Source organism: Montipora foliosa, chromosome 14 (genome assembly GCF_036669935.1).
Source record: "Montipora foliosa isolate CH-2021 chromosome 14, ASM3666993v2, whole genome shotgun sequence".
Taxonomy (NCBI): Eukaryota; Metazoa; Cnidaria; class Anthozoa; order Scleractinia; family Acroporidae; genus Montipora; species Montipora foliosa.
In genome coordinates, this window is record NC_090882.1 from 16,335,633 (window position 1) to 16,349,172 (window position 13,540).

The 13,540-nt window shown below is 38.1% G+C and overlaps 2 protein-coding genes across 11 annotated transcripts in view; one reads left to right on the forward strand and one right to left on the reverse strand.

Moving 5' to 3' along the window:
- LOC137985039 (prolyl 4-hydroxylase subunit alpha-2-like) overlaps positions 1–416 on the reverse strand; it is a 12,449-nt gene extending 12,033 nt beyond the window's left edge. The window contains exon 1 of the mRNA XM_068832475.1: positions 1–416. This exon is cut by the window's left edge and continues 108 nt beyond it. Coding sequence (XP_068688576.1) covers positions 1–232 — 232 coding nt within the window. The 5' untranslated portion in view covers positions 233–416.
- A 6,173-nt stretch (positions 417–6,589) lies between these two features.
- Positions 6,590–13,540, forward strand: part of LOC137985033 (uncharacterized) — a 32,153-nt gene continuing 25,202 nt past the window's right edge. For 3 of the 10 annotated variants that reach the window (XM_068832456.1, XM_068832457.1, XM_068832463.1), the window contains exons 1-3: positions 10,401–10,596; positions 11,620–11,670; positions 13,068–13,113. In XM_068832456.1, coding sequence (XP_068688557.1) covers positions 10,528–10,596; positions 11,620–11,670; positions 13,068–13,113 — 166 coding nt within the window. In that variant the 5' untranslated portion in view covers positions 10,401–10,527. Of the gene's footprint in view, positions 6,748–10,400; positions 10,597–11,619; positions 11,671–12,712; positions 12,919–13,067; positions 13,114–13,540 lie in introns of those variants that run through there. The other 7 variants (XM_068832462.1, XM_068832466.1, XM_068832460.1 and 4 more) reach the window with 5 other exon arrangements.

The following is a 13,540-nucleotide window of genomic DNA, read 5'->3' on the forward strand; positions in this document are numbered from 1 at the left end:
TGTCTGATTTGGCTTGTTCCATTGCTATGTTTACGTCCTCAGCAAATGATTTTAACCTGTGTAAACGCGCTTCTTGTTCGGCGATATAATCATCGAGAGCATCCGATAGTTCCATTTCAATATTTACCAGACGTTGCAAATGGGACAAAGCTGTGTAGATCTCACAGTCTACTAGTGCAGTTATCACAATTAGATACAAAAATGAGGCAAAAAGAAATTGTTTCGACGCCATGTTGAACTCGCAACTGCGACAAACACGACCACAGTGGCTCAGTGAATCACATCCGATAACTTTTTGACTTCATCAATTGATTCTTTCTTTCGTTCGAGACAACAAATCACGCATGCTCACCGCTCAATCTTCGGGATCTTTCAAAACCTCCTAAAGTCATCAAAGAAAAGATCACTTAGTCTTCCGAATATGAAAAGCATCGTTTTCATAAATTTTAAACCAGAAAATTTCCTTTAAAAACGATGTATTTTCGAATTTGAAGGTAACGCATTCTTCGCTAGCAATGGTACCTGTGATTTTTCAACGCACCCTTGTCAATTATTAAAGCCGGTTTTTGTTGCCAAGGAAAACCGATCCTGTTGTTACGCACATGCGTTTTTTATTCACACCTCTATTTTTTACGCGCAAAACCAAAAATCGTAGATTATAAATTTGCAATTTCACGACATTTATAAGACATGAATTTCGACAAATATCAGCTTCCGTTTCTGGTTATCTCAAGGGTAACCATCGTCGTTGCGCAAAATCTCTGATAACTAACACCAAATGAAATGAGCAGAACAAAATTTAAATGAACGTTGGCCCTTTTTATATTAGAGACGCATAATCCGTCCAGACGAATTATGTGTCTCTCGTGTTATTCGTCTAGTAGACCAATATTCATAAATGGCGGGCACTTCATAATTCTGCCGGGAGAGCCTGGGAACGAGGTTGCAGTAGCTGGTTATATGTAGATTTACTATCCTTAAAGACAGCACGTAATCCTCTCTCTTGGACAAGTTCCAATTTTCTCCCATCACTAGCTCGGGAAAAATACCAAATAAGATGACTCAAGAAGCTAGAGTTCGCTTTCGGCTATCGCCTCGAGCGACTCTTACGCTTTTCTCGTGCTTAGCAACCTCCCGCGTGCACCGTAACTCAATAGTGCACGCGGAGCCGTTTACCATTTGTAAATTGATTGAAATTCGTCTCTGTCTTTCTTGTAGCTTCACTTCTCTTCTCGCAGTTGGATTCTGACTTATCCTTATGGAAACTCGCTAAAGCTTTCAAGACGCACAACGAAAGACAGTTCTTCTAGACGGATAATGCATCTCGTGCTCGTCTTTATACTAGAGACGCGGCAGGTTAGTTTTGCAGGTTGCAGGTTGCAGGTTGAAATTTACTGTGACTGTTACATGAATAGCTAACCTTAGGCCTAATTAGGCCTAAAAACGTTTCTTTAGGCCTCCTTAGGCCTAAAAACGTTTCTTTAGGCCTAATTAGGCCTAAGGTTAGCTATTCATGTAACAGTCACAGTAAATTTCAACCTGCAATCTGCAACCTGCAAAACTAACCTGCCGCTAGAGACGCCGATAACCAGACGAACAACAAATGTTTGCCCAACACGTCTAGTATAAAAACAGCCGTTGTCACAACATTGTGGCTTATGTATCTTCCATAAGCTTCTCCCGTGACAAAATTTCATTTATCTTTTTACCTTTTCGAGGCTTGATCTTCCTCAATGAAGTTACAAAGATCTTGAAGTTGAAACCGACCGGTTGACAGGAAAACTTCAATTTTAACCAATTTAAAGAAAAGTAAAAACAAGCGATATAATCTCCCGACGTTTCGGCGACTTCATGAACTCGCAATTGTTAATTTTACTCTGATTTGTACCTTGATAATGAAGTCATGAAGTCGCCGAAACGTCGGGAGATTCTAGTGGATGTGCTCCACAATATGAACATAACAGTTTTGTTACCATGGCAACATACTTGGTTCCAGACCTCCCTGATATTAAAGGCCTTTCTGGCCACTTTTGGTATTCGCAGGTGTGTTGCCCGTAGAACTATTAGCCAACCAAGTTTCAATGGTCTCTGCTATAACGACCGAGGTAGCTCAATTTATATATTTGATGTTATATTGGGTTGAGAGAATGACGTCATCAGTCCTCACATTCCATATTTTACACATTTCTCAAACTTAAATCATCCGGAGACAATGGAGATATTTCCAAACAGTAAACGGTGTTTCTAATCTTTCCTGTAACTCTATGTGATAAACCTAAAAATTCAAGGGATAAAACTGGTCTTTAAACTAGTCTAAATACTGGAGTTGTGTTGTTCGAATCAAGGTTGACGTCACTAAACCGGGTGACTACCATGGCAACGCCAAGTCTGCTTACATTTAATCAAATGCTTAAGTGCTAATCGGTCCTTCATCAACTGGGCGTTCGCTAAAATTTACTTCGGTTATACCTTTTCTTCTACATGGTGAACAAACCAGCCGAACTGAAAACATGCAAACAATTATCTCCTTAATGACAAAGAAAACTCAAAAGGCTGCTAAATGTTTCATTTTAGTTCACCTTTAAGATCATGACCCCGTTAAGACTTGGTAGCCGTCCCTGGTGCTTGGCACTACTCTGATCAATCCCTTTATGGGGTCTGGGAAGGACCAGATTAAACTAGGGCACTGATATGGACACTGGTACTTAAAAGGGGCTCTTTCATGAAATTGAGCCAAATTCAGCGACTGGAAAGGGGCTTTACTTAAGTGTCTAATCTTCTAGCGCTGGAGCACTAATTGGGGACACTGTAAATTGAAATTAACAAAACAACGCAAATTCAATCAACTTTTTGGTTTTTGAAGAGAGGGGAAAACCGGAGTACCCGTAAACTCAACCAACATATGACACCATCCCTGCACCCCAGGGAATTGGCAACCAAATAAAGTGAAACATTAAAATAACTAAATCAAATACTGAAGGAAAGTTTCAATAAAACCGCAAATACAAATGGGCAAAATTGAAAATGATTAAGATGGAATGCAATTGGGGTTTTTGAAAACCGTTCAGCCTAACAGTCTTTCAAAGTCTACATCCGTTGTTTGTAACTTAAATTATGCAGGCTTGCGTGACACGTTTTGTCACGAAGCCTTGATTTACGTAGTTTAAAAATAATTTCTGGGTTAACGTTAAGTTGGCATTACGAGTAGAGGCGAGAAATTGAAAAAAAATCTATGCAAAACAGAATTCACTGCCGTGACACAGCCTTTTAAATCTGAACACGTTTTCGCCAGTTCCTTCTCCCCCCCCCCCCCCCCCCAGCTCCAGTAATATGTTCAGAGGCCGCTAAAGGGGACAATGTAAACAAAACTATCGGCCCCAGTTTTTCGAAGAGTGGATAGCGCTATCCATTGGATAAATCCCTGTCCCCTTTATCACTCAACAGACCTCTTTAATCAAGAATAAGACACAAACTGCAGTGATAAACATATTGAACTCGTTCATTTTGATTATAACTTGACGTTTCGTATGTGCTCTACATACATTTTCAAAAGTAACCGTTGAAGTTTAAAACAGCTATTTATATATAACAAAGCGGATGAGGCTAAACGGCGGCTTCACGATAGAAAAACAGGCAATTTTTTTTTCAAGTCGGGGGTCATTAAAGCCATGTAAGGGGTCACCCAGAAGTCGTACCAGCAGAGGCCCTTTGGCTCACACGTTTATACGACGAAACAAATCCTTTCCTGAGGTTAAAAACCTGGCTACCGGCCCATTAATCATTTGTCAGAAAGAAGAAATTCCTGTCATCGTTAGAAAAAATAGACACGCATTGCTTATGTGTGGTACTGAAGTAACACAGCGCTTTATTCCATATTGTCAACTGAGCTGAGTTTTGTCTTCCAGGAGATTCAAGTTGTCTTTGCGTAATATGTAGCTCTAGCAGTACACGGAATTGTTTTGGTATTGTATATTGTAGTGCCATGGTAGATGTCTTAGATAAATAGCCCCCTGAGAAGACATGTGGTTACTATAGCAAAGTACTGAACCCAGAAAGACTGAAGAAAATAAAAGGGAATCGAGACACATTGGCTTCTGGGCTGACATGTTGATCATTTTCAAGTTCCCTCACAACTTCTTTCTACCACGAGTTTAAGCGTGCACATCTGACAGCTTGTAATACAAAACGTCACTGAAGTTAGTCCCTGCCCGGCAGTGTTAATATCTGGATGGGAGACCTAAAAAATATACCCCTTCGTAACAGAAGCATTGGACCGAAGATTCTATTTTAACGCTAACAAGTGCGGACCAAGCAAGGTACAGATTTTGTTAGCTTGCTTTATGCAAAACAAATATTGATGCAAAAGTAAATAAATCTTGAATACACAGTTTTTAGGAAGAGCAGAAGGAAGTTTTCAGGACGGTCGATCGAGAATAAAGTAACAAAATTTACGACATGAAAACAACATGAATTTTAAACCGCGAATATAAAAAGTTACCATCTGCGAAATACATTTTGGGAGATTTTTGCAAAGTTGAATTTTGTTATTGTACTTTTGGCTGAAACGAGTAATCGAAAGTGACTTCGCGGCGTGTTTACTCACAAAACAGTGATGCATCTGTGTCAAATGATGGCAAGATACCGGGTTTTTGTTCTTGTTAGTTTTCTTTTTCTTTCAAGTGTTATAAAGTTTGGCAAGAAAAGTGCGAATTCAACACAAAGATCACAATCGCCCAACTCTTGAGGTTGACCATTGTTTCTGCAAAGTCAAAAATTTACTCTCCAAGACGAGGTTATTTATCACCAGGTAATTCCATCGTTTTGGGAATAGCAGCTACTTCATTTATTTATTCATCAGTGTCACATTTTTTTGCCGATTTTGGGGCTCATTTTGTTGAAACTCAAGCACGCTTCCAACAGACCTGTTTATTTTCGTGACTTAAGCGCTGCTTACAGTGCATTTCCCGTATCACATTTCAACACACGTATGCAAATTTGTTAAGCTCGAAAATTACGCAACATGATAAATTTTAAAAAGGTGGAAATTTCACAGAAATCTTGCCGAAATCTTTTCCAGCGAAACATTTATTGAAACAAACAACATATTTGCTACAAGAGGCAAAAAACCCTTCCTATTTCAATTGCGTGCGTGCAAACGAGACACGATCGGTGTCACAAAGCTGCATATGCAATTAAATAAATTTCTGACAGTTCACATCAACCCTTTTCGAAAGAACCTTGACCGTAAGTAATAAAGCACAAAAGAGACAACAAGCTTTCCCTCAAATATATTTTCACTGTCACATTCCAATTTTTTTTTACCTTTGCAGAGTTGAGTCATAAAATGAATGTAACTTGCCAGACAACTTAGATGCGACTTCAGTAAACACAGTGATGCATTCAAGGCGTTCGATTCCTTCAATGCTTGTTAAATCCATAAAAGAATTGCCATTTGACTTCAGTATTGTATATAATACCTGAGTTAGTAAGATATTAGAAACAAAGCTTACTTGATATCCCAACGGTACAAAATGAAATTGTTGTCGAAGACCATTACTCGTCGCTTTAAAGATTCCAGATATTTATTTTTAACCGCCTTAGTTGCTTATCCAATTGACGTTCCATTCTTGAGCTCCATAAGGGTATATTTTGTTTAAAGATGCACTAAAACGCCATTCGCGTTACAATGACTTTCGACGCCATTCCAGGTTAATAATTAAATGTCCTCCCGTGTGCACCAGATAAATCTACGCATTTCCCCAGCTCCCTCAAACCTAACAAAATACGCACAGAAGACTCTATGCACAAAGACACCACTAAGCAGGGGGAGTGACAGGCAAGACTTTTACCGACACGGAAAAAAAAAAAACGACGAAATGCAACGCAGATTCCGACTGGGTTTGGCAACCCAGTAAAAACAAAAGGAAAATTCTTATTTATTTGAATGTGTTGGTCTTAAAAGGGGATTACATGAACATAGCCCATTATGCAAAAGAATGAATTAACAAAGCAAGTTTGGGGCTAAAACGATTCCTTTTATATCATAGTTAAGAGAATGAGGCCTACTTTCTTTGGAATATCACTAGGGGTGCGTTCGATTGACCGTATTCCGGAATAGGAATACATGGAATAGAAGTAAGAAATCCTTCGTTTTTACGGAGATTCGCATTAAAATTGTCAAACACCCGCTAAATGCTATTTTAAACATATCTTTCGTATCCTTGTTGCCTCAAAACACTAGACATACCGTTTGAATCATCACTCCAGTTATTCTTATTTCGGAATAGAGCTAAATAGGGTCAATCGAACGCACCCTAGTTCCAATTTTATTCAAGAGCTAATGACTGGAAACGTTCCAGGAACCCACTCAGGTTTCTGCTCCGTTGAGGACCATTTGCACCAGTTTAAGACAGCCAAGTTATCACATCCATTATATTAATGACAACATGAATAGCTCCAATTAGTAACCTAAAAAGAGACCAGTTACCGACTTGTTCAAGTCGACTGGCGTTTCTGGTTTGCGGGTGGAAAAATAAAACGCCGTATTAACTCGCGGCTTCAGGTGATTCATTCAATTATCCACCTGCTCATACAGGATATGTAGATGAGACATGTATGCCGAACAGACGGCACCGAAGTTGCAAGACCGTGCACTGACTCGATATCACATCAACCGGGAAGTCGGCCTGATAAGTAATGACAACGCAAAACGTCTATTTTATGCTCCTCTACTGCTCCCTCCATAAGGTATGTTATTCTCAAAAAACACCTTAAAGGATGACACATTTGTCACTCAGTTCCATGCACATTTCGTTGCTACACATTTCGCTTCTGCCACGTAAGCACAGGTTTGTTTACCTGTAATATCAGGTCGAGAGTTCATTTCGTTGCCCTGCTGTTTCTGTCGTAAGCTCTCGCACTGATAAGCTTGCACAAATCAGAAGCCGACTTTTGCTTTAAAACGCCGGTTATAAAGTAGTAAATGAAAAATAAATTTTGTTTAATTACGGCAGAGTTTCTCGTTTGGAGAGAAAATATGAATTGCAAATATTAATTCGTTTACCACATGAGAGTAGAATTCTACTTGAGAGTAAAATGCTCTCTTAATTTTAATGAAATTAACGGTCATTTGAAATTATCCGAGCCTTGTAGTTTAGCAATATTGTTTCTAGAACACACTGCTTAACAAGCGCTGTCGAGTATAAAAGAGTAAAGGTTGGAACATTTTTTTAACAGTTTACTATTTATCTAACTTATTAGCTGAATACTGAGTTCAGTGGCAAACTTACTTGATTTTTAAAGTGTGGGCTTTCGATTTTATACAAAAAAGCTATTCATTTATTTAAAAGGGGATTTGTCTTAGGTCGTTAGCTCTTTGAGCTAATGAACTTGCATGGAAAGACGGTGATAATCCTCCATCAAAGATAACGGCAAGATTGAATAAAACTGAAAGGCCCTTCGTTAACTTTGAATAGGAATTTTCAATTCTGAACACTTGTCTGATGCATGCAAGTGTTAATAGTTAGCAGAGAACTCGTGTCATTTATGACGAGAACGCTTTTGACAAAAACTGCATTAAAATATCTGTAAATTAGGAACCTTGAAGTTCAACAAAAATGAGTGTTTTTTGAGTTCCCTTATTGACCTGAGTAGAACTAAAATTAAGGGACGACAATGTTTAATGAGAACTCAAAATTCAATATTTTCGCGAAAAAAAGCCCGAAGTTAAGGAGAAGACCGATTCTAAAGGATTTCAAAATAATTTATGAATGGTTTTCTTTTCAAATATCCAACTGAGATTTACCACAGTGTCCTTCAGGATTCTAAAACGATCTCCTCACTGCGCCCTTTTGCCTACTGAAATGTGCGGATTGTGAAGCATCCTTTTTACTTTTCTGTCGCTGATTATGTTGCGGACCGTTTCACTCAATCTATCATTCAAAGTAGATCGATGATAAATCGCCAGGAAGCTCGGTTCCTCGCAGCATGACCAACCTCTCCCCCCTCTAGCGAGATCATAACGCCGAATGGGACCCTTGCACGGAATCGTTTCCGCTTATAAATAACCCGTTGACGCAAATTCAAACTTTTCATGCAGAACCTGCACGACAATGAAATGTTCTAGAAAGCGAGCAGTACTTCCCGTGAGTTGCTGTTTATTATGCTGCACAAGCTGCTGGTTGTAATTTCCCAGTCTGCGGGTAAAATCCTCAAGTGTAAGCTATCTTATTGTTCCACTATTACGCCACTTTACCATATATGGTCAAGACAACGCGCAAAATATGGCACGGTAATATACTGTAATGTCCCGGTTTGACCGTTTTAGAACAGAGGAAATACAGACGGAACGGGAGTTTTTCAATGAAAGAAGTTGTTTTCAACAGGATGCAAAAGCCTGAGAATTTAGTTTGTCATCGCCTGTCTCTTGTCCTTTCGTTTATCCATTCAATTTAAGAACATTTGGTCGGCCTTTTGTGCTGTTTTCGTCGTTCGCATGCGCCCTGAAGGACAGATGATGCATTTTTTATAAACACTTTTACCAAATTGAATTGAAGCAAAATAACATCCTTTTTTGTAGTGGAATAATAAATCTCTTATTCGATTGTTTAACAAATAATACTCGCGGACATTTTGCTAATTGCTCGTATTTTTCCTCGCCCTTGCGGGGCTCAGAAAAATACTACCCAACTCGCAAAATATGTGCGCGTATTACATGTTAAACCATCGAATAAGATGTATAAATCGCAGCTACTGAGCAGTACTTCCCTGTGGTGTTATGTAATAAGTTGCACAAGGTGATTCCAGCTTTTCAGTTTGAGGGGGAAATCCTCACCTGTGACCATTTAAGTGCAAGTTATTGTGAATATTTTCCTTTGAGGCTATTTTTTTATGCTCTACGAGGTGGTGGATAAAATTCTTCAGTGCGACTAAATCAATAAAGTTAAATTATCTGCGAGGACGGTTTGTCCAATATGGGCAGTTGCATTTTGAATAATAAATACAGCTTCCGGCTATAATTTACAATTCACGAGTAAGCTTATTTTAAATTTCATAATAAGGGAGACCAAAAAGCAAACAGAAAATTAAGCAGTAGTGACAAGGCTTAATCCAACCGCAAGTTCTCAAACCGGAGAGCCCACTTAATGATATCCCGAGGAAAATAATTTAAGTTTCTCAATCCCTTAATTCTCAAGTGTAAAGCTCTTTGATCTGTTCAATTTTATCACACTGTGATAAAAAGGTTCAATTTACTGTGACGTAATTTTTTTTTTGCAGCAAAGCCAGAAATTTAAATTCCTTCTCATTATCAAAAGGAGCGGAATGTTTGGACCATGGTCGATGTCGACAATTAAATACTGTCGTCAGCTTTGGGAAAAAAACAGGACACTAAAGAAAACCGTTTTCGACACAATTAAGTCCTCTTTCCATTCAGAAAAGGGAAGTGGGTGATTTCACTCTAAACAGAATTCAACTACCTGTACTTATTTTTAATGATGATTATTAAACATCTCTAAATCGAATGGGACCTTTCTAACCAAAGGGGTCAGGTTCCAAATGAGGTTTAAAATTTCCTCTTTTGCAATATCAAATCTTCTTCCTGTTATAGAAGCGTCACGTTCCAAAAGCTGAGCGACGGGCAAATGTCACTTGTACCTACAATAGTTCAATGGTCTAGACCCCCTAGTGTCTTCAGTTTACCATAATGGTAGAGTATCCGAAGCACTGAGTAGTGAATCGGATTGCCATAGATTCGAGTCCTTAAACGTCCCCTTCGATTTTTTTTGAGTACTCCCCCCAGAACTCGTCGAAAAAAGTATATCTCTATGAGAAAGGTCCATTTTCGGTCTTCGTGCCTCGCTCAAAAAAAGAGGCCTTCGCGTATGTTAATATTACCATATCAACATGTGGGAGAGTTCATAATTGTCAATTCATTAATTTGACAAATTCAAAAGACAGTTTTGCGAAACCTTTCAGAAGTTTAAGTTATTATGTGGCGACAGGCTCATTCCTCCAGCAAAATGATTCAATGACCAATAATGCTTTCTACATTTGACAACTTAACTTTCTCTCTATTTACACAATGAATTTGCAAATACAAGCTGAAATATCAAAAAATTTTAACTCAAGTAAAATGAAGACCCTTTAGGTGACGTTTGTCGAAGTTCATTATTAATCGCTGTCTTTTGATTGGCCACCTATCTGCAGAGTATGACACATTAAAAGAAAGAGGAAACACTGCTGAAACCATCTTTGTAGCATAACTATAAGCGGCGTACATTTTGGCAAAGCACTTCAGTTGATCAAAATGTCTCCAAACACGGTTTTTAACGCAATCTGACACAATCTTGTCGTATCTCTCGTCGAGAGACAGAAAGAGAGAGAGAGAAGTCGTTGGCAAAGTGAGTTTCTCTGCAAGACCACTAACGGCTACTTGAAAGTTTCGTCTATTAAACACAGTTTATTCGTTTCCTACTTACATGAGCTCTTTTGACCATACGACAAACCTGCGAGCCAGATACGCAACGGATGTCCTTTGCAACACTTTTCGTGTTCACGGCAATTTATCTGCCCATCAATTTTGTGTTGCTCTCCCAGGTAATTGTAACTTTTAATTCGTCTTATCTTGTTTTAACTATTTCTACCCAGTTACGGCTAGCAATGATGTTAATGTGTTTCTACACTTTTAAATTCCAAAAAACTTGCAGGTCAAATAGTTTGTTTTTTTCCTATCAGAATCGAAGCAATAGAAGACATCTTTCGAGGAGATAGGCTTCCTGTAGTTTCGCTCTGAACTCTGAAAACTTTAGGACCCCATTATAAATGTAAAACTTCGGGAAGCATTTAAAGATTTTTCCTGGTTAAATCCAGCTGAGCCAAGCTCAAGAACGTTCTGGAAGTTGTAATAAATTTGTCTTCCGCAGAGGTAAATGTAACTCACGCATTTTGTCATGTTGCCTCTTTATGGTAATACATCGCATTTATCGTTATTTAATCTTTTACTTGGGAGGTCGCTCCACACACAAGTGTAATTCATTATGAACCACTATAACCAGGCTCAAATTCCTTTAACTCAGACAATTCAACTCTGGCATTAAGTGGCATTCAATAACAGTATTCAAATGAGTGACTTACTTCTACTGATTCTCCAACTTGCAGAATTTGTTATTGCTTTTCAGAAAAAAGAAATTGAACTAGAATAGTTTACGACTTTGACGAGTTTTTGTCTCGTTTAATATGCCTTTGTTTTTACAGTAGGACAAAATTGGCTCCATTACATCACATAACCTTTTAGCTTTGCTGTATTTTGCCTTCAATTACATTTATTACATAAAAACGCACTGTTAAATTCTAACAACAAAAGCCTTTTTTCTTCGTTGGAAAACATGACGGTTCTGACGGTTTCACCCAGACGCAAAATCCCTAAAATCTAAAAGGATCAAGTTTAGTAAACTACACGATATTCAGGCTATTCATTTTGAAAAATAATGTATTTGTCCATTTCTTGTCTTCGTAATCCAGTTCCGTGAATGGTTTCACTGCTGAGAGATCGATATAGAATTCAACGTAGATCGAATCTAAATTTAGGTTTGCTGATTAATTAACCCTTTAACTCCTCAGATCCAATTGCTAATTCTCCTTACTGACTTCCAACATTACGTTTCGTGTCAGGTATGAGAATTTGATGATAATTTCTTTATGACTGTATTGAGCTTGTGAGGAGAACATTTATAGAAATCACTCTTCATTGAAATGGTTAAAAATGACAACCAAAGTGGATTAAGTTGATAAATTGGTCCATTCTTCCAAGTCTCACGGCCCGTCGACAGAATCCCTTTAAAAGGTCTTCAACGGGAGACTCATTTAGAATGATGTACTATAGTCTAACTGCATTGTTAAGTTTGTTTTTTCTTTTGCCTTCCTAATTTCAGCCTCAAAATACTGCCGGAAATTTACTGTCTAATTGGCTCGCGGCTTGTTCAGGTCCTTTAATTCTATGCGAGATTCGATCTTTGCTTTGAGGTCTTATTGCCTTGAAAGAAGTGGAAATGACAAAGACCATTACATTAATTCTTTATTACATGAATAAACAAAAATTAAAAGAAATTCAAAATTTATTGTCAAAATTTAGATGAAAAAGCCTTGTACTTAATATTGTTAGCAAATGACGATATAAGTCACGAATTTTATTATAGCATAGCTCCTTCTTAAATCGCATTTTCATTATCTTTTTTCACTCTCCTTTGTGAAAGCTACCCGGACAAAAGAAATAGTTGTTTAACGCAGGCTTAAAGATGATAATGTTAGTAAAAAAGTGATATTTTTCTGTCAAACTTGTTCAAATAAACGTATTACAAAATACTACAAACTTTTATGTGATCATTTCAATACACTTTATGTTTCCCGGAACCTTTGAAATGTTAATTTCCCTAATGCTTTTTTTTTACCCCAGGCAATTCAATGTTATCAGAGGGTCTAACGGTGTGATAAGCCTTGTATTTATCACGCACACGAAACTGGTCGTGCCGGCACCCGATATCGCCCTTTGCGAGTCAGCCTCTTAAATGTGCTAACTCCGTTTTTGAGATACAACAATCCAAATTTTGTATGGACAAATGAAAGGACATTTTAAAAAAGTACAAGTTATCAGCTATGCAAAATAATCTGTAGAAAATGCCAGTTTCTTAAAACAAGGAAGGTACCTGCCGGTTGATGGACGCCCTGTCCTTGTGACTTACTTACAACTTCCGCATGTCGTCACCATGAAACGAATCATTAGCAATGATGTCAAGCCCTGAAAAGTACTAGCTTCGCTATCTCTTGAAGACAAAACAGTGGAGAAAGAAAATGTGCACATTGATACCCATTATCATACAGACATTTATCGCACTGTCCCCGTCAAGAGATTTCCCAAACGAGGTGAATATTTACAAAAACGCACTATGAGCTATCTTGCCAAGACGGCAGGGTTCTCACTTACAAAAATGCTTATTAAGGCCACAAGAGTTCATATATGAATTATATTTTAAAGATACATTTCTAATAGGTACTTTTTCTTGAATTTGAAGGTGGTGATTGCAGCTGATGTCGGAAGATCGTCGTCTTCTTTACAAGGTGTGCTTCACTGTTGTGCTCAATTTTCGAAGTTCACCCAACTTCCTCCCCCTCCCCCACCCTCCTCCTGCCCCCCCCCCCAAAAAAAAAAAATATATGTATGTATATAAATAAAAATAACATAAAGATGAGTGCCTTTGAGGTCCGTTCAATCCTTGATTGGGCAGAAGAGAGGAGAAAAAGGGGTATTTTTTCTTTCTTTTATAATGTCCTAATGTCCAACATAGTGGCGTTCGCGTTTTTTCATAATCTTAAGAAACCGAGCAACCATAGTGTTTTAAATAAAACGTTTGTTTAGCTAATAGCTCACAATTTGTTTCACGGATCAATGTTTGGAAAGATTAAAACAAAGCCTCTCCCTTATTCCCGCCAAGGAAACTCCTAATATGGACAGTAAACAGTTCGATTGCCCAATAACATTACTGCA